The 21,461-nt window shown below is 42.6% G+C and overlaps 1 protein-coding gene across 3 annotated transcripts in view; it reads left to right on the top strand.

Annotated features, from left to right (window-relative positions):
- The window catches only part of PPM1L (protein phosphatase, Mg2+/Mn2+ dependent 1L), a 204,113-nt gene extending 186,424 nt beyond the window's left edge, over positions 1-17,689 (top strand). For all 3 annotated transcript variants that reach the window (XM_079978202.1, XM_079978200.1, XM_079978201.1), the window contains exon 5: positions 1,146-17,689. In XM_079978202.1, the coding sequence (XP_079834328.1) occupies positions 1,146-1,492 (347 nt within the window). In that variant the 3' untranslated portion in view covers positions 1,493-17,689. The remainder of the gene's footprint in view (positions 1-1,145) is intronic.
- Positions 17,690-21,461: the final 3,772 nt, after the last annotated feature.

The following is a 21,461-nucleotide window of genomic DNA, read 5'->3' as shown; positions in this document are numbered from 1 at the left end:
GATGGTTGGGATCTGTTTAAAGGGACCCCTGACAGTTAAGTCCAGCTGCGAACGACTCTGGGGTTGCAGTGCTCATCTCGCTTTATTGGCTGAGGGAGGCGGCATACAGCTTCCGGGTCATGTGGCCAGCATGACTAAGCCGCTTCTGGCGAACCAGAACAGCGCACAGGAACGCCGTTTACCTTCCCGCCAGAGCGGTACCTATTTATCTACTTGCACTTTGACGTGCTTTCGAACTGCTAGGTTGGCAGGAGCAGGGACCGAGAAACGGGAGCTCACCCCGTCCCGGGGATTTGAACTGCCAACCTTCTGATCGGCAAGTCCTAGACTCTGTGGTTTAACCCACAGCGCCACCCACACCCAGCAAATCTTGTCCCACAATTAGGGTCCTTCCTTCCTTCCTTCCTTCCTTCCTTCCTTCTTTTCTTTCTTGGGGTGGATAAAGTCATAGCTTTGGATTCAGCATAGATGGACAAGACCAGCCAGGGAACAGGAAGAAGGCCTGCCCTCTTTAGCCCATCTTCTGAAAACATCTCCAGCTACTAATTTCTATGGCAACCAGTCACTTGTACTCTTTAGTCATGCAAAGAGATAACACAACAGACTTGCCTACAGCCAATAACTTGACGGAAAGACTGGCTTTACCACTTTAGCAGAATCCCATCTTGTGGATACAAAACGACAAGCTTGGGGGTGATTTCAAATATCACATTCAAGCTAACACACACATACACACATCCTATAAGAGTACCTTGCAATGGTGGCATGTTTTCCTTTCTTTAAAGTTTTCATTGAATCGAAGCACAAGAAGTATAGTTATAATGGAATGGTTCTCCAAAGAAGGAAACTTCGCTCTTAGCTTCACGTTTCCTAAATGGTTTCCCTGAGGATTTTTTCCTTCCTTACGTCTTAGCAGCAGAGACACTGGTGTATTATGGGGAATGGAAGGAAGGTAGAAAGGGGGCATTGAAATGTGAGGAGTGCTTGGGAAAGAAAGATTGCAATAAGAAATGCAAAGCAAAACAATTTCTCTGTTTTCTAACTAGTTTTACAGCCCAGAGGCACAGAAGCGTCTGAGAACAACCTCATGCAGAAGCAATTTAATACAATATGTGTGTGTGTTTGTTTGTTTTTCTTCCCTTTAGGTGGCTTCATCAGTTTTAATGGTTCCTGGCGTGTTCAGGGGATCCTGGCCATGTCCCGCTCCCTTGGAGATTACCCACTGAAAAATCTGAACGTTGTTATCCCTGACCCAGATATCCTAACCTTTGACCTGGACAAACTTCAGCCAGAATTCATGATCTTAGCATCTGATGGGCTGTGGGATGCTTTCAGCAATGAGGAGGCCGTACGGTTCATCAAAGAACGCTTGGATGAGCCACACTTTGGAGCCAAGAGTATAGTCCTGCAGTCATTTTACAGAGGCTGCCCTGACAACATAACAGTCATGGTGGTGAAGTTCAAGAGTAGCAGTAAAACAGAAGACCAGTAAAAAAATAATAATAATTCTCCTATCTTTCTGCCTCTCTCTATCTCTCAGTGAACTCCTTCATCAAACCTTTACACTTCAACATGGTAGACAGCTGTAGCAAGTATATTAGCATTAAGACTGTACATCCAAAAAGAAAAGAGGAAAAAGAAATCACATTTTTTCCTTTTCTTTCTTTCTTTTTTTTTAAAAAGCAGAGCTATGTGGCAAACGCATTTAAAACCATTTTGTGGGGGTTTAAAAAAAAAAAAAAAAGCTCATGCTTGCTTTCTTTTCTCCAACTCTTTTAAGGATAAATTCTCCCATTCTCAAAGGCTAATCAACTCCTGCTTTGGCTATTTTGAACAGCTGTGATTTCTTAGTCATCCGCCCAGGAGCTCAACTTGGGAGTGGCATGGCCGGGGCAAGACAAGAATGGCTTGTGAGCAACTGATGGAAGCGACACAGGACTTTCACCATTGTAACTATCTCCACCCCGGCATGCACTCTGTTTTAATGCTATTGCTCTCTGTCCCCAAGCCCTGCTAAACTGCAGAAGTAGGAAGGTGGGTAGCAAACAAATTTGTAACTGTTGATCTGTCTTTTCATAGGAGGAGGTGGTGAAGGAGGGAGCCTGCTGGGCACACAACAGGCCATCCTTCTCCCTCATTTCATAGGTAAACATCCTTCCTGCCACATAAGTAAGGACAAGCTCTTGAGCTTTTCCAGCTGTCTGTTTCTACTGTCTGTGTGCATGCCTTGAATGGTGCTTTGCCTTGTTTTCAATTCCATCCAGCGGGTAGCTTTTGAGGTCCATGCTCCTTGGGAAAAATTGCACAAACAGCATTCATTGACTCTTCCTTCTAGACATGGTGGATATCAGGACTAGGCTATGCCTGCAGAAATTATTATATATATATATCACAGATTGTTGTAAGGGCTGGGGGTATGAAGATCCTGCGGAAGTCAGCTGAGTGTTTAGCACAGAATACTATTTTCATTCTGTTATCAACGTGTGTTCAGATACAAGGCAGGGTTGTTGATGAAGCGAACAAGCTGAAATGTGAACTTGCTGCCTAGTTCACACACATACGTGCACACACACGCACCACCAGCAGCCTTTCAGTAGAATGGAAGCTTAATTCAGAAAAAGAAGAAAAAAGATGGACAAGGGTAAAATAATTCTGGTGGCCTGGGTATTTAATTATGTAAATAATCTAAAGCCGGCCTAAGGAATTAAAAGTGTTGATTATGTATAGCTGTATTTTGGAGCCTCTGAATATCATATGCTTTGCTGTAGAAAATGGACGTTTCCAATCCCAGTATTAATAATGTAGGTGTGACCTGGCTACTTAATCCCCCATAATGCTCATCACCTGATAGCTTCATGGTCAAGGAAATGGGCAGATGGGCCAGTGGAGTGGTGCTGCCTTCATAAACTTCACTTGCAGAGGCTGCACAATTTTATACCCTAGCTTATCAAGAGACACTTTGTTGTTCAGCAGGGTTCTGATCCCAGGTTACCCATTGAACTGCTTTAAATGCACTTGGCGGCCAATGATCTCCTGCCTGTTTCTGCTGGCTCTGATGTGCATGTGCAGAGCTAACTGTATGTTTCCGTGAGCTGAAGAAAGAAAGGTGGGTGGGTGCTACCCTGGTTCACCTGTGTAGCGTTGCTGCCCTCTGGAAGGAAGGAAGGAAGGAAGGAAGGGAGGAAAGAAGAAGGAAAGAAGGAAGGAAGGAAGGAAGGAAGGAAGGAAGGAAGGAAGGAAGGAAGGAAAGAAAGAAAGAAAGAAAGAAAGAAAGAAAGAAAGAGAAAGACATGTGGGCTGCTGGGTCATGTCAGTAAGCTATAATTCAAAGCCATATGCATGCAAGGGATTCCCATTCTCTTCTATGAAGAGGGAAACTTGAGTACATATAGTGGAGAACGCCCTGTTAGGAGACAATTTCGCTTCTGATGGAAGTGAATGAGAAGGCCTCCATTCACATACTAGAGCATGGCCACTAGGTTCTAGTGAATGTGCATTAGTAGGTGGGCTATTGCTAGACTTTAGCACTTCTGGAAGTGCCATTTGCGCAGTCTCTCTCTCTTCATTTGCTGTAGATCTGGAGAGCCTGTGGCCGTCCAGGTGTTGTTGAACTCAAATGCCCATCGTGGCCATGCTGGCCAGATGATGGGAGCTGGAAAGCAGTAACACCTGGAAGGTTACAGGTTCCTCCTCATCCCTCCTGCAGGTATACGTAGGACCCCCTCAACAGATAACCCATGCCCCTCAATGGCAGCAAGGAAGGTGTCCTTTACTTTCCCTGAAACATAGGAGTGTCTTGCAAATAACACAGCAAGGGATTAAGATACGCAAAGTGTGTATTTCACCCTTCTGGTCTCGTTATTTCTTGCCCTTGTCTTCAGTTACCCCGTATTTTTCGCTCTATAAGACGCACCAGACCACAAGACGCACCTAGTTTTTGGAGGAGGAAAACAAGAAAAAAAATATTCTGAATCTCAGAAGCATGAGGGATCGCTGTGCAGTGAAAGCAGCAATCCCTCTTGCTGTTCTGGCTTCTGGGATAGATGCACAGCCTGCATTCGCTCCATAAGACGCACACACATTTCCCCTTACTTTTTAGGAGGGAAAAAGTGAGTCTTATACAGCAAAAAATACGGTATATTGTGTGCACTCTCAAAACAAATGAACTCCAGTGTCAGACCACTTGGGCAGGTAAATACAAACAAAGTCCTTATCCCTGCCCCTATTTTGCTGCCCTCCTATTTTAATGTGGAATAATAGCTCCTTTAACTGAATGACTTAATGCATGGCTCCAATGCTTTTAGCAAAGTACAATTGACTCTTAATGCATTCTCCTTGCAATAAGAGATAGAGGCAGAGGGCTCTGGGGCTTAACAGCATGCATCAAATCAGTGCCCAAGGATACCAGCTCTGCCCAGGATCTTTTAGATTGGAACATAGGAGCTGCCTTAGACTTGAGTCAGACCACCAGTCCATGTAGCTCAGTACTGTCTGCACTGATTGGCAGCAGCTCTCCAGGGCTTTTTTCCCTGCTGTTCCTGGAGATGCAGGGAATTGGATCTGATGTTCTGCATGAAAAGCCATTGCTCTACCACTGAGCTTGAGTTCGGGGTGCCAGTCCGCATGGTGATCAGGCCAGATTGTTTTGGAGGATTAATTGGGCTGGCACATTTGTTGTAAGAGTAGATAAAGGATATAAGCAACCAGATTCAGTGGAGGTCACTGAAAGGGTTGGTCTCACATTTCTGTGGAAGCAGAATCAAAACTAGAAGTGCTATTCGCTTCCTGCAAAGAACTGTTTTCAATAATCTCACTTAACCTTGGGCTAACCCTTATTCTATGCAGTGGCAAAAGAACGAGATGCTGTTGTAAAACATTGATAGATGTTGGCAAGGAACCATCCGTAACCTCACTCTTTTAATGGCCTTTTTAACCTTTCCATTGTCACACTTTGCATCTTTTTCAGCCATGGCCAATTCTTCCTTTGTTGTAATCCTTTGATGCATGGCATACTTCATGGGTGTTCTCTGCCTCTGCCAATATCTGCTGGCATCCCCTACCTGCCCCTTCCTTAGCCAGTACTAAAGGAGTGACTGAACGGGAGATCACATTGGCTTTTGTGATCCATTGCTTTTCACAAGCACAACTGACCATGGCATTGAAAACAGCTTTCCAAGGCCTGCCTTCCTAATAATAATATTTTTACTATTTATACCCCACACATCTTATAGCGTTGCCCCAGCCACTCTGGTCAGCTTCCAACACATATAAAAACATAATAAAACATCATACATTCAGATGCCTTTTAAAAGTTGTATCGTTGTTTGTCTCCTTGACATCTGATGGAAAGGCATTCCACAGGGTGGGTGCCACTGCCGAGAAGGCCCTGTGCCAGGTTCCCGGTAATTTCACTACTTGGTTTTATTTTCAAGAGGCGCTTAAATCTTTTAGGCTCCTGTAATGCTGGTTTTCACTTAGTTGCTGTGTGAGGTGAGTAAAAACTGTGGTATGTGATACTCACTTGTTGCTTTGAAATAGGAAGAGGGGGCCCAGTTTAGTGATATAGAAGCAGCTGGCAGTGCATTGCTATGGAAAACCCAAGTAGGTGCAGATTTGCTCAGCAGCCTTGATGTGAGACCAGTAAGACTTCCATTCATAAGCAGGATAAAGGTGCAATGAAAGTAGGGAGAGAGGGGGGTACAATTCAAGAAAAAATATATAATAAAAGTGGGGAAAAAACATTAGTAAGAAACAAAACTAGTCAGTAGCCTACTACTTTAGGTGCAGCTGAATTCTCGGAACTGTGACATTTTTAAAATGTAGGAAATTTAGGTCATTGATATGAGCTTTACAAACCATTAAATGTATTAGAGGAAGAAATAACTGAAATGTATTTCTCATCCCCATCTTGATTATTGATCAGAAAATTGAAGTATGTGGGATCTTTACAAAACTTGATAGCTAGCAGGTTACAAGTCCAGAAGATAATATACATAGCATAGATCAAAATGAGCAAGAGGAAATGGTGATTTATCATCAGTGTGTAAGATAATTGGGTTATCACGGAAACCTGCATGTTTGTTAATTTGCATTCTGTTCAAAGCCATTTTTTAAACATCTAAGGAGGGGAAAGCTCATTGTGAAAAGGCAATAGTCTGCAAACAATTACAGAACACAGGTTAGATTCAGTCAAGTGTTTAAAAAGGCCTCGTTTGCCCAGCCAGCTAGGCATAAAGAAAAATTGTCTCACACCGTATATTAGGAATTAATGGCTTCAAACGAATATTTATAGACTTGTTTACAGTTTTCTTCTTGTAGGAAAGGCTCCTACATAAGGAAATAAGCACCCAACAAGCATGGCTTAATGGAAGAGCAGAAATTGCTTGACTTGAGAAATAATACTTCTACAGAAACATGACTTGCATAACCACATCTGGAGAATTTGAAACTAATTCCTATCATATATGCAAGGACGTTTTGAGATAGTTCATTGCCACACACTCAATAATAGGAAAAATGCCTTCTTAGTTTTAAAAAAAGAAAAGAGGGGAAATGGCTACTGAGTTCAAAGAGTTATACCAGATTACTAAATGGTGCTTTTAGATCCAAGTTTACAACTCATACCTGTTACATGTGTCAGGAATTCACTGCGTTGACTTATTGATAGCTATCTCAGTGATTTTCTAATTCCATTTTAGCCCAGTACAAACATAATAATCAACCATAGATTGTTGCCTTAACCCTAGTGAAGATCACAATCATACAGTGAAACCATGGTTTAGTTTGCTGAATGAAGCTCTGTTGGAAGATGAGATCTAAGGAGGCAGTATTGAAACAAGCAAGGAGAACCTTGTTGTTATCTTGCAAGCAGAAAGGCTGACGAGGCAAATAAGTTGCCTTAACCACAGTAACGACTTCTAGGGGAGCAGGCATGTTGTGACCCAAACAATGGGTCTTGTTTGGAAAGATTAGTGGAATTAGTATAACACAAGCCTAACCATGCTTAGCCTACTGCACGTGTAATACATAACCATAGTGTGACGCGGCAGCTAAAAAAGCCAATGCAATTCTGGGCTGCATCAATAGGAGTATAGCATCTAGATCAAGGGAAGTAATAGTGCCACTGTATTCTGCTCTGGTCAGACCTCACCTGGAGTACTGTGTCCAGTTCTGGGTACCACAGTTCAAGAAGGACACTGACAAACTGGAACGTGTCCAGAGGAGGGCAACCAAAATGGTCAAAGGCCTGGAAATGATGCCTTATGAGGAACAGCTAAGGGAGCTGGGCATGTTTAGCCTGGAGAAGAGGAGGTTAAGGGGTGATATGATATCCATGTTCAAATATATAAAAGGATGTCACATAGAGGAGGGAGAAAGGTTGTTTTCTGCTGCTCCAGAGAAGCGGAGACGGAGCAGTGGTTCCAAACTACAAGAAAGAAGATTCCACCTAAACATTAGGAAGAACTTCCTGACAGTAAGAGCTGTTTGACAGTGGAATTTGCTGCCAAGGAGTGTGGTGGAGTCTCCTTCTTTGGAGGTCTTTAAGCAGAGGCTTGACAACCATATGTCAGGAATGCTCTGATGGTGTTTCCTGCTTGGCAGGGGGTTGGACTCGATGGCCCTTGTGGTCTCTTCCAACTCTATGATTCTATGATTCTAACCATGATTAGTGCCAACAATGACTTGTAAACCCTCTTCAGTTTATGGTTCCACTTCCTTATTCTTCATCAGTCTTTAACCATGGAGTTAAAGAATCAATGTGTAGGGACAAATATAGTTTAGCTTTATGGCTATGTGGGGCTTGAGAAAGCGAACAATGTTTTCATACTGAATTAAGAAATGGTAGGAAATATGACCATTTACAGTTGATGTGAAAATAATAAATGTGTTTGATGTGAAAATGGATTTAAATAGTAGGTTTGCACAGGGGTTAAGATCTAGGTCTAGGAAACTACAAGTATTCTGTAAAGAGTAATGAATCCAATTGTAGACTGGAATCATGCAAGGTATTTAACCAATCTAGTTTATGCAGCTATGTGTATCTAAGCCTGTTGGGCATGCATTTCCCTGGGAATGACATGCGTAGGGAACCTCTGGCCCTCCATATGTTGGACTCCATATGTTGGACTGCAGCTCCTGTCAACTCAGACGGTTGGCCATGCTGATTGGGACTGATGGACGTCCCAACGTCTAGAGGACCACAGGTTCCCCAGCCTTGATTTACAGCATTATGGTATATACAATGTGCACATCATTCCCTGGATTGTAGGGATAGTCCATCAACATTTATTGTGTAGTCACTGAAAGCATCTAGATCCGGAAATGTTCATAAAACTGGTGGCACAATATGTAGAAGATGATACTTTGGGGGCACAACCTATAGAAACACAGATGTGATTCAGCCCCATTGAAATCTATGGTCATGATCAGCCAAAATGAAACTTTTTTTTTAATTAGCCGCATTGATTTTAATAGAGTTGAACATGTTTTGTTTCTTCTATTGAAATCAATGGGCTATTAATGTGTTCACTTTGGCTGGGATTTACAAGGTTAAAATCAGGATGGCTCACATGGTAGTACAGTGGTACCTCGGGTTAAGAACTTAATTCGTTCTGGAGGTCCGTTCTTAACCTGAAACTGTTCTTAACGTGCAGCACCACTTTAGCTAATGGGGCCTCCCGCTGCCACCGCGCCGCCACTGCGCAATTTCTGTTCTCATCCTTAACCCGAGGTACTACTTCTGGGTTAGCAGAGTCTGTAACCTGAAGTGTCTGTAACCCGAGGCACCACTGTTCATAGTTTCTTTTTTTTTTTTTTATAATAATTTTTATTAATTTCCACACATATAATAAAGAACAATGTAAAACAGTGTCACATCATACTCATCGGTTCTTACCCTTCTTTCTTTGACTTCCCCATACCTCCCCATCCCTGCATCCTTGTTTAATAATTCTTTAGCAACCCTTGAGTCCATTATCTTAGTTCCCTTTCATAAAAATTTCTTAAGTTTTTTTGTTTACTGCTGCAATTCTTTACTTCTTACCCCCTGACATCCTAACATTCCTCAATTTTGCAATTATTTTTAAGATATATTTTGAAGTTCTTCCAGTCCTCTTCCACTGTCTCTTTCCCCTGGTCCCGGATTCTGCCCGTCATCTCGGCGAGTCCCATAAAGTCAATCACCTTTGTTTGCCATTCTTCCAGAGTAGGTAGTTCTTGCGTCTTCCAATACTTTGCCAGTAGAATTCTTGCTGCTGTAGTGGCATACATAAAGAAAGTCCTATCCTTCCTTGACACCACTTGGCCCACCATGCCCAAGAGGAAAGCCTCTGGTTTCTTAGGAAAAGTCCACTTAAGGACCTTCTTAATTTCATTATAGATCATTTCCCAGAAAGCTTTAACCTTTGGGCAGGTCCACCAAAGGTGGTAGAAAGTGCCTTCAGTCTCATTACATTTCCAACACTTATTATTAGGCAAATGATAAATTTTTGCAAGCTTGACTGGGGTCATGTACCACCGGTAGATCATTTTCATAATATTTTCTCTTAATGCATTACATGCAGTAAATTTAATACCGGTGGTCCATAACTGTTCCCAGTCAGCAAACATAATATCATGACCGATATCTTGTGCCCATTTAATCATAGCTGATTTCACCGTTTCATCCTGTGTATTCCATTTTAGCAGCAAGTTATACATTTTTGATAAGTTCTTAGTATTGGATTCCAACAGTTCTGTTTCTAATTTTGACTTCTCTTTCTGAAATCCTATTTTCCTGTCCTGTTTAAACGTCTCATTTATCTGATGGTAATGCAACCAATCTCGAACCTTAGGCTTTAGTTTCTCATAACTCTGAAGTTTCACCCTTTCGCCATCATATTCTAAAATCTCATGATATTTTGGCCATTTAGAATCCATATTAAGCTTTTTTACTTCCCTAGCTTCCATTGGTGACACCCACCTAGGGGTTTTACTTTCCAGCAAATCTTTGTATCTAATCCAAACGTTATACAATGCTTTCCTTACAATATGGTTTTTAAAACTTTTATACACCTTTGCCTTGTCGTACCATAAGTATGCATGCCAACCAAAACTATTGTCATACCCTTCCAGGTCCAAAATGTCAGTGTTCTCAAGAAGTAGCCAGTGTTTCAACCAGCAGAAAGCTGCTGATTCATAATAAAGTCTTAAGTCCGGCAGGGCAAACCCCCCTCTATCCTTTGCGTCAGTTAAAATCTTAAATTTAATTCTGGGCTTTTTGCCCTGCCAGACAAATTTTGATATATCTTTCTGCCACTTCTTGAAACATTCCATCTTGTCCACAATCTGCAGCGTCTGGAATAAAAACAACATTCTAGGCAATACATTCATCTTAATAGTAGCGATTCGGCCTAACAAGGAAAGTTTCAACCTTGACCATATTTCCAAATCCTTTTTAACTTCTGACCAACATTTTTCATAATTGTCCTTAAATAAGTTCACGTTCTTGGATGTTAAGTTTACCCCCAGGTATTTTACCCTTTTTGTTATTTCCAAGCCTGTTTCATTCTGAAAACTCTCTCTTTCTTCCATTGTTAAATTTTTTTCCAACACTTTCGTTTTTTGTCTATTCAATTTAAAACCTGCCACTCGACCAAATATATCAATTAATTCTAATACTCTTTTGGTACTGGTGTCTGGCTGTTGCAAAGTCAATACTAGATCATCTGCGAATGCTCTTAATTTATAATGTCTAACTCCGACCTGAACTCCTTTAACCAACTGGTCCTTTCTGATCATGTTTAACAATACCTCCAGGACTGATATAAAAAGCAAGGGGGATATTGGGCAACCCTGTCGTGTACCTTTTTCTATAGGTATTTCTTCTGTTACCACATTATTTACAATTAATTTGGCCTTTTGTTGAGAATATATTGCACCTATACCGTTTTCAAAACCTTGGCCTACCCCCATCCCTTGGAGATTCTTTTTCATAAAAGTCCAACAAATGTTGTCAAAGGCTTTCTCTGCATCCACAAAAATCAAAACTGCTTTCCTATTAATGTCAACGTCCAACAGCTCCAAAATATCTATAATGTTTCTCACATTGTCTGACATATGTCTACCTGGGAGAAAGCCTGTTTAGTCCTTATGAATCTCTTCTGCTAAAACTCTTTTCAATCTTTTTGCCAAAATGTCTGCAAAAATTTTGTAATCCACATTGAGTAAGGATATAGGGCGGTAGTTTTTAACCTGGTTCTTCTCAGTCTCTGTTTTCGGTATAAGTGAGATGAAAGCCTCTTTCCACGATTCAGGTGCCTTTTTCCCCTTCAAAATTTCATTGCAAACTTCCTTCAATGGTTGTGTCAACCATTCTTTCAACATTTTGTAGTATTTGGCCGTCAGGCCATCTGGTCCTGGTGATTTTCCCAATTTCATATTTTGAATGGCACCCTCTATTTCTTGTGCTGTTATTTCCTCATTTAAGATCCTTTTACTTTGTTCTGAGATTTTTAGTAAACCGTATTTTCTGATGAATTCTTCTATTTCTTGCTCGTTGATTGGCCCTTGTGCATACAATTTCTTAAAGAAGCTTTGAAAACAATTGTTGATCTCATTGGGTTTATGGATAGTTTTTCCATCCATTTCTAAACTTGTTACAGTATTCATTTTCTGCCTTTTTTTCAATTGCCATGACAGAAGTTTCCCACATTTATCCGCTGATTCAAAAGTTCTTTGTCTCATTTGCCTTATCTTCCATTCTATTTGTTGGTTCATAAGCTCCATGTACTGCATCTGATAGAACTTTATTTCTCTCAGGATCTCATGGGATTTTGGTTTAGACCTCAACTTCTTCTCTCCTTCTTTTATTTTTTCTAAAATTTTTTCCTTCTTCTCATTTTGTTGCTTCCTCTTAATAGAATTTTGTTGAATCAGGAAACCTCGCATCACGGCTTTGCTTGCGTCCCAAATTATTCTTTTTTCCACATCTGTTTTCCTGTTGATCTCAAAGTAATCTTTTAATGTTTTAAGGGCCTTCTTGTGGATCTCTTCATCCTTAAATAGGGTGTCATTCATTCTCCATCTAAAGGATCCAGTTGTTGTTAGTTTCATCTCCATCTTCACCGCATTATGGTCGGAGCACGTTTTTGGGCATATTTCTACTTTTTTTGTTCTTGGCGCCAGACTGCTAGAAATCCAGATTTGGTCTATTCTTGTCCATGTCATTTTTGCTTCAGAGAAGAAAGTTCCCTCTCTCTCTAGAGGGTTCTTTATTCTCCAAATATCAATCAAGTCCATTGTTTCAGTCATTTCGAAAAAGATCTTTGGTAGTCTCCCTTCTTTTGAAATCACTTGTCTCTGTGCTTTATCCATGTTTGTTGAGACAACTCCATTCATGTCTCCCATCATTAGGATTTTATAATCTAAAAAGTCAACTAATGTCTCATGCAACTTCCTAAAGAATTCGGCCTTCCCTTCATTTGGGGCATAAACTCCCACAATTAATATCTTTTCTCCTTGAATTTGTATTTCAATTGCCAGGTATCTTCCTTGTTCATCTTTAAATATCAATTTTGGAGCCCACTTTTCCTTTGCATAGATCACCACACCTCTTTTCTTTACTTTGTCTGATGAGATAAATTCTTGACCAAGTCTCTTATTTATCAGTAATTTCCTATGTATCCTGGCAATATGGGTTTCTTGCAAACATATTATGTCTAATTGTTCTTTCTTCAAAATGTGAAAAACCTGTCTTCTTTTCCGAGGAAGGTTCAAACCGTTACAGTTCCAACTAAGGAGTTGCAGAGACATTTTGTATTTAGGTAGCTGTTCCTCCAACTGCTCCAAGCTTCTGCTCTTCCTCCGATGGTGGTAGTGAAAGTCCAAATGACAAATTTGCTATATCAGGTGGTTCCCTCTCCTCCACAGTTCCTTTCTGCAGATCCTCCAGGTACCTCTCCAAAAATTGTTCTTTGTCCTGAATTGTTTTTATTTTAATCTTCCTTCCTTTGAAGTTAAAGGACAATCCTTGTGGAAACTCCCATCTGAATGGTATAGTGTTTTTCTTCAGCAGGTCTGCTAGGCTTTTGTAATATGTTCTCACCTCTAAAATGTATTTAGGAATGTCCTTAAAAATCTGTATCTGACAATTTTGGATCACCAATGCCTTTTGATAATGCAGATTCAATATTCTATCTCTTTCTTCTTTTGATCTCAGTGTAATTAGACAGTCCCTTGGTTTTTTATCCTGCTTTCTACCCAGTCGAAAGGCTGATATTATCTCAAGTTCCTCGTCTTCCTCCCATTCCTCCTGCCAAAAAGTTATGATGTTCTCTGTAAGAAATTTCACAAGGTTGTCCCCTTCCCCTTCAGGCACCAATCTAAATTTTAAGTTCTTCTCTTTACGTTGAAGTTCCAGTAAGGAGAGGGCTGCATCATGCTCATTCACTTTTTTAATAATAGGCCCAAACTTTTCCCTTGTCTCTTCAGCCGTTGTTTTTGCACTTTCTGCAATCTTTCGTGTTTCTGAATTTTCCTGAATTAATCTATTTATAGAATCTGTGTTAGATTTAACACTAGCTGTATTCACATCCAGCCTTGTTGTCAACTCTGTTAATTTTTTAGAATTCTCTGTCGATAGCTTTGTCAATGCTTCCAGGGATTGATTTATTTTAAGTAGTGCCTGAGTCATAGGATCCATAGAAGCTGGTGTTTTTTCCTGCACAGCTACAGTTCCTGATATATAGCCCCTTTTCTTCTGAGATTGTTTTGCTTTCTGCCTTGTTACTATCTCTTCTGTAGGGGCACTCATATCCTCAAGGTCGTTTTCACAGAGTTGATTCCCAAGTGGAAAATCCCACTGTTACTTTTCCAAGTGCAACAGTTTCACATAGAACCCTCTAGAGGGAGCATTCAATTGTATCCAAATGGCAAAGATAGAAAAAAACAAAGAGGCAAGGAAGTATAACAGTAGCCAGAAGTTTCCAATATCCAAATTGTAATGTCTCTATTTTCTATGTGGCCAAAATGCAACAGGGTACGTCTAAGGTCCGGTAACTTTGTTGCAAACAAGCCCCCACTTCTCAAAGTTTGACAGTCCACGTCCCGGTGTCTTATTTGGGCAGCCCGACCCCGGGGGATTTGGCAATGGAAGATCTTAATTTTCCATTAATTTTCCAGCAGGTTAACAACGTTCCAATCCCTTCCCCCCTTCTCCTGCCAATCTGGGGGGAGGTTTTAAGTACGATGTCAGTTTGACAGCTTAAAAAAATTAGAAAGATTCCCTTTAAGTGCAGCTTGATTTTCGTTGCTTTATCTCTTCTGCAGTTCCGGGGAGGCAGACTTCCTTAATTTTTGCCTTTCCCGTTTTCCGCCAAATTTCTTTTTTAATGTCCCGTTACTTTTTCAATCTTACTCACGGGTGCTGTAGTCAAATTCCAATTGCAGGAAGGAATCGGCGCTCTCCGCTCATGGCGACGCGGCTTCACTCCGCTAGCTGGGTGACGACTCTCAGCACCGCGCTTACCCCGATGCCGCTCCGAAGCCTTTAAAAAGGCTCCTTCACAGTACCGGGGGGCGCAAAAGGTGCCCACCGAATCTCCTTTGTTCACAGGCTCCGCGCCTGTGATTTTAGGGGTCCCCCGCTTGCCGTAGCGGGTAAGACCCGAACTAACGGAGCAGTCCTGCCTCGGAGCTCGAGGCTCGGACCGCCATTAAGCGCTGGCGCCGACCGGAAGTTTCTTCAGTTATTAGTTCCATGTGCATCTAGAAAGGGCATAGTGCAAGATGTAAAGTACAGTGGTACATATAATTATGGCTATAAATTTTGGAGCTCTCTTTGTGGCAATTGCATGTACCAGTGCCTGTTTACCTTGTGCATACTCCATGCAGTCCTGAGTATTGCAGGGGGTTAGAGTAGATTACTCCTGGGGTACCTTCCAGTTCTATGATTCCCCTAGGCATGAGCGCATGGATGCACATTCAGCATGGACAACGGGCTTCCAACATTTAGGGCGCAAAGTTGACCTAATGAGTTCCCATAGTCCCCCTCACATAACTTACATGATCCAACCAAAATTCTTAGGGGTTCAAAGGAGCCAACTCCTAGGGGCTGTGGGGGCTTCAGCTCCCGCAGTAAAACATTTGAGTAGGACCCCCCCCCCCAAAAAGTTGATGGGCATTGCCATTCAAATGGTGTGTGCGCACCGCACCATATGATTATGTGGGGTGGGGCATATCTGGGCCCCCACAATATTTTATTTGTCACCCCTGTTGCAGCTCTGGAATGAAAACTATCATCTGTGCCCTGTTCTGAAAGCTCAGCTAATCATAACTTGTGGTTCTGAGGCATTTTTGTGGATGCTTTTTTTTTTTTTTTAATGACAAACATTTGCTCTGGTACTATAAGTGGATTTGTCTTTTGAAAAGCAGGTGTGTTTAAATTGTGGAACGAGATATTGAAAATGATTCCACAAAAACATACATATGTGCATATATCTACACACACACACACACACACACACACACCCTATAATTTATTTTAAGTAGCAGAGTCCATATGTATCTGCCCCACAGATTGCTATTAATGTGACATTGCAATTGCTGTAGCGTAATTGTTCTTCCATTCGAGATAAACATGTGGAGTAGAACATTTAAGACAAAACAGAAATGCAGCAAGAAAGTAGGATCTAGATAGATTATTCAGTAGAAAACCTTCTAGTCGATTCAAAAGGTGATCCCAACTGACCGAGCAGGAGATTTTAAAAACAGCCACCATCAAGGCACCACCTTAGAAGAAGCATGTTCTTTCATGTAGAACAAAAGGCATCTGCGAAGGTAGACAGGTGTATTCATCATGTAGAATTGTTGAAAACATCATACTCTTGATTTCTTCACACAGCTGATTTTCTAGAATTTAAACTTGTTCTAAAATTCAGTAAAGCAATACTGTCACTTTAATTTCAGTGTGACTAAACTGGGGCATCAGCCCAACATGTTTTTAGCTTCCAGAAGGCAACACTTCATTAAAAAATGAGTATCGTGGCTGGGGAAAGTGGCATTTGCTGGAGCCGTTTCTCTTAACGTTGTGGCCATATCTTAATTTTCCCAGCCATAAACGTGTCTGCCTTAAATAATTTCTCAGAAGAAATTGCCCCTAATTGCAGAGTATTGTTTAAAAGCAACATTAGCTGCTGCCAAGCCTCTCTCCATAGTCCTAGGGTTACGTATGACCCAGTCACTCTTTAAGCAAGTAAAAGGTTCTGGCAGGTTTTCAGCGAAAAGTCTGGCACTTATCCACAATCAGAACAATTAATACTTAAAAGATACCCAGGCCAAAAGTAAACCTCTTTGCCCTGGCACTTCATAAAACCTAGCACTGCTGCAGTCTTAAATTATTTACTACGGCTGCAATTTAAGTCACAATCCCTACTCCGTTCTTCTGAAAAAAAAATGGGTCTACACTAACTTGGACTCAGGAAAGGGTTGGTGAATAATGCACCACTAGATTCTCAGAGCCACTGAGGTGACTCAGAAGCAAATTGCAACGGGTGAGAGAGTCTCAGCCACTACACAGGAAGCTACCTTCTACTGAGTCAAGCCCATATTGTCTACACTGGCTGTCCGCAGCTTCTGCAGGGTTTCCAGCAAGGTATTTTTGTAGCCCTGGTTGGAGATTCTGGGAATCAAACCTGAGACCTTCTGCTTGACTAGTGAGCTACAGTCCTGGTGGACCAACTCATTCTCCATGCAGTAGGACCTAAGAGACCACTTACTCTGGTTTAACAGCAAGCAATGCTTCTCTCTCTCTCTGCAAGGCACCCTATTGGAACACGTTTCTTACATTGTTGAATTGAGAGCACAAGGGTGTTCGATGCCATTTTTGCCAAAGCCAATCAATAGGAGCTCAGGGCCTTTTTAATGTGAAATAAGGGAGCCAAATCTGGCAGAGCTACAGAGCTGCTTTCTACTTTGCTAATCTTTCGGCATCGGTTATTTTAAAAACACAGGCGTGTAACTGCATCATGAGATGTATGCAGGTGTTCATGTAGGAAAGCACACTGTGCCCATCAGTTCTTCCAGATGAGGCTGAAGCCAAGCCAGAGAACAGACACCTTTCTCGGCACATAGATGCTGTTGTCACATCGCATTTGTGCACATCTTAAGAAAGAATTCTGGAAGCAATTCTTGCTGGTTTTTAAAACGAACCCAGTGCGGCATCTACAACCGCACACTGAATTCATGATTCGAACTCATTTTAACCTGTCCAAACCCAGCACTTTTGACCATAATGCGCAAGAAAGGAAGGAACTGGTGAAACCTCATAATTCTTGGTACTAGTAGGTTTCTTTTGTACTTAATCTACATCTGTCTCTAAGAGACAATCTGAAACACGGTCAAACGAAATGTAAATATAACATTAGCTGTAGTATAACCTAAAAGTGGCAGTGCTCTGTCACTTCTAGATGTGGGCAACCATTGTATCTTTCAGTGTGTGCGTTAGAAGTAGCTTTCCCCCCCCCCCCCTTTCCTTTTTAATGTGTGAGGAATATATGTTTCATGCAACTGCAGATTCTATGTTAATGTCTACAGGAAGTGTAAACTACTGATTTGGGGGTGGGGGAAGGCTTTGGTTGTATGGTTAAGATAAAAAATAAAGGCTATAAAAGGAGCATATTTAAATAAATAACAAGCCTCTTTTCTCTTTTGGGTTATGGTGTCTTGCTGTTTCTTTTGATACACACACGTCCTCCTCCTATGCAGGAATAAACGATTCTGATCCCTGCTTGAGTTCTGCATCAGGAAAGCAAACAGCCCACACCAGAAATCGTCATTCCCTCCAGCAGCAAACTGGATTGATTCCCTACCCTGGCCATTCCAGTTTGTCAGCAAAACTGAGCACCCCATGGACTTCTAAAAGGTGGCTCCACAAAGTGGAATGAGCCATCCCTTCCAAAAAACACAAGACACAGCATACACATTTGCCTCAGAGGGTGGAGAGAGCAAGGAAACACACAAATAACACACATGAACACACACACAGAAAACAGAAGGGAAGTTACCTCAGCCTTAGCTAGGCAATAGCTCTGAAAGGTGTGTGTGGATTATTCTCGCACCGCCCAGGTATGGTGGGAAACAGGAAGGTGAGGAGGGAAATAGGGAAAGCAACAGTTGGTATGCACTGCCCCCACACAAAGGATGGGCTGCACAGGAGAGAAAGGCAGTTGGCGAATGAGCCAGCACATAACCAAGGGAATCGGCGGAAAGGTCCAAGGAGACACACATGCACAAACTTGGGCTGTGCGGTGGAGAACTTCTCCAGTGAATCCACTGCAAGATTATGTTGCAGTTCCCACTAGTCATGAGCTACGGCCATGCGCTTTTTTTCTGAAGTGACATTAAGTTGGAGGAGTTCCCTGTCCCTTCAAAAAAAAGGAACAGCATCCTAAGGTAATGTTGCCAAGGACAGACAATTGGTTTTAAGAGTTGTAAGTGGAATTGCTGGGGCAACGATGAGGAACTTTTTTCAGCTCAAAGGACTGCATTCTTCCTGGGGAAACTTTCAAGGAGAGGTCACGAGCCACATAAATTTATACCAAGTCCTAACACTAATAAATATTGCTCCAAAGGTAAAAATAAAATCAAAAACATCCTAATTAATGTGTTTATTTGAATACAGATTGTGAGGGGATCCTGGAGGGTGGGAACAGCCAGCAGCCAAAGGATGCAGTGGTTAGAAGTGTCTCAGCCAGGTCCTTGCAAGGCGGTGGGTTGTGGGAGGACAGGAGTGACAGAGGAATAACACAGAGGAGGCAAAGGATGGTTAGGGCGCAAGAAGAGAGATGGAAGTCGAGAGATGAAGCAAGCTACAAAGGGAGTGGGTGCTGTGTCAGAAAGGGTGCAATGGGCTAGCAGGAGCGGGAGCTGTTAGTCCTAGAAGTGAGCAGGAAATGGGAGAGATGAAAAGGCAGGGATCTATAGAAAGGGAGGCGAGAGGAAACCACTGGGGAGCAGGGAGACACACAAGTGACTGGGAAAGAGTAAGAGGGGAGAAAAGACAGGAGAGAAAATTGTATGCAAAACCAAAACAGACCGGCGTCCAGTGATGAAAGGTGATTAACCGGCCTCTTTGTGTATGATCCCGCCCATTTGGGATCTCCTGAGAATGTAAGACCAGTTGGAGTTCTGAAGACAACCCACCCCCCATGACCGGAGGCAAGGGTAGAGCCAACATTCATTTTTATTCCACTTTCCCGTTATTCAAAATTCACGAAGTACTAATATTATATGAAAACAATACAGCAGCAACATTCTAAGAACTACAGAAAACAAAACATAACCCTAAGAACAGCAGCTAAATGACCTATCACATGACATTTGAAGCTGCTGGTTTGCAGCTTGGGAAGAGTTTTGGACCACGCCGTAGTTGGATATCTATACGTGTTTTACCAAAACACACACACACAGGAGGAGATTCCGGAATGGTTCAGTGGGCATTTACTTATTTAGTTCTGGCTCTCAGTGCATTTTTAAATCGCTGCTGCTCTCAAAGGAATGGCAATGGTTCGGCTACTGTGCTGTTTTGCATTTTAGATGCTTGTGCAGATTAAGAGCAGAAAGGCAGTGTGTAAACTATAGAAATAAATGAATCTTATCCCAAATGTGCCTTGAAGCAGTGAAGCGTCGACAGTGGCATCCCTAGGATCCCTGGGCAAGAAGCTGTATCGGCATGCGCCCCCAATCACGTTACCACAATTGCCACATTAGAAATTGCTCCGTTCTACTTGTCTCAAAAAGTGTCTGGAATAAGGGTAAGGGGGGACGAACGCACACCTTTGTGCTGCGATGTGAGAAGGATGGGAAGTTTCAACAGCGAGAGTCAGTCTCTCCAATACCTAGGTACACCTCTGAGTGTTGACCTATTGTCTGAGGTTCCCTTTACTGAGGGAATCAAGTGAGTTTCCCATGGATGGAAGTTCCGTGATTTGAAAGCTATCAGACCACCAGTAAAATCTTATTAAAATAAAAAAGTACTGCAGCAAACCTAAACAAGAGGTTTAGATATGTCAAGATACGACCGGCAGTGGATAACTAACTAGCCACTGTTAAATTTCAGTGCTTTTCGATTCTCCGGAGCTGTAATACATACCTCCCCTAAATTTATTTAAAGGAGGAGGAACAGAATGCACAAACCCATTTGCAGAAAGCGTATCTTTCATTATGTGGTAAATGGCTATCACATTGACCACGCACCCAGTTCAAACCATGGTTTAGCACCAAAACAATGGCTCGCGAGGAGGAGGCCATAGGCATTTTTGTTCCTCCCTGTGCTTTTTAAAAAGGTAAAGGTACCCCTGCCCGTACGGGCCAGTCTTGACAGACTCTGGGGTTGTGCGCCCATCTCACTTAAGAGGCCAGGGGCCAGCGCTGTCCGGAGACACTTCCGGGTCACGTGGCCAGTGTGACATCGCTGCTCTGGCGAGCCAGAGCCGCACACGGAAACGCCGTTTACCTTCCCGCTGGTAAGCGGTCCCTATTTATCTACTTGCACCCGGAGGTGCTTTCGAACTGCTAGGTTGGCAGGCGCTGGGACCGAGCAGCGGGAGCGCACCCCGCCACAGGGATTCGAACCGCCGACCTTTCGATCGGCAAGCCCTAGGCGTTGAGGCTTTAACCCACAGCGCCACCTGCGTCCCTGTGCTTTTTAGGACAGTGCAAAATGGCAGTGGAGCCATGGATTGGCTTAGCATGTTGCCTGAACCTGGTTAGGTTCCTCCCTCCTTAACAACTATCTATGGTTACAGGTCACGAATGAGACATCATAACCATGATCCCTGGTTTGGATGACACACTGAGCCAAAGCACGTCCTGTGGTGAGCTAAGAAGTCCAGGGAGGAGGAAAACGAGTGCCACTTCCTCACTGGCAACCAGCATGTTCATGGAATCATGGTATGCCCTGCTCTGGCTTACTGTGGTGCACAAAGCAGGCCTCTGTCAGTATTGCACTAAGCACAACTACTCAACTAATATTTACATTTCTGAAAGTGACCTTCAAATGTTTTGGACTCCCATCAGCCATAGCCAGCATGGCCGGTGGGCACAGATGGTTTGAGCTATGAGCGCAACAACCTCTAGAGCGCACCAGGTTGGGAGAGGCTGTGCAAAGGACATTCCTGCTGAATCACCCAAATGCCCTGCCTCCCCCTTCTAATGGTGGCTAGAAGCAGAAGCATAAGGTCAGAACTTTGCAACTATAATGGGCCCCGCTGAGTGTCCGATATGTGCATGTCCACTGGTGCATAAGACTTTCCTTATAATCATTTCCTAGCTTCACAAAAGTCCTCACAAATTTATGTCGTATAAACTGCAGAAGCTGGGAGAGCATCGAACACCTCAACCTCCAGTATACCTGAAGGAGCGTCTCCACCCCCATCATTCTGCCCGGACGCTGAGGTCCAGCGCCGAGGGCCTTCTGGCGGTTC

Source organism: Podarcis cretensis (assembly GCF_951804945.1).
Source record: "Podarcis cretensis genome assembly, chromosome: 5".
In the NCBI taxonomy this organism is placed as follows: Eukaryota; Metazoa; Chordata; class Lepidosauria; order Squamata; family Lacertidae; genus Podarcis; species Podarcis cretensis.
Note: the sequence above shows the minus strand (reverse complement) of the source record. Positions and strands in the feature narration are given on the sequence as shown.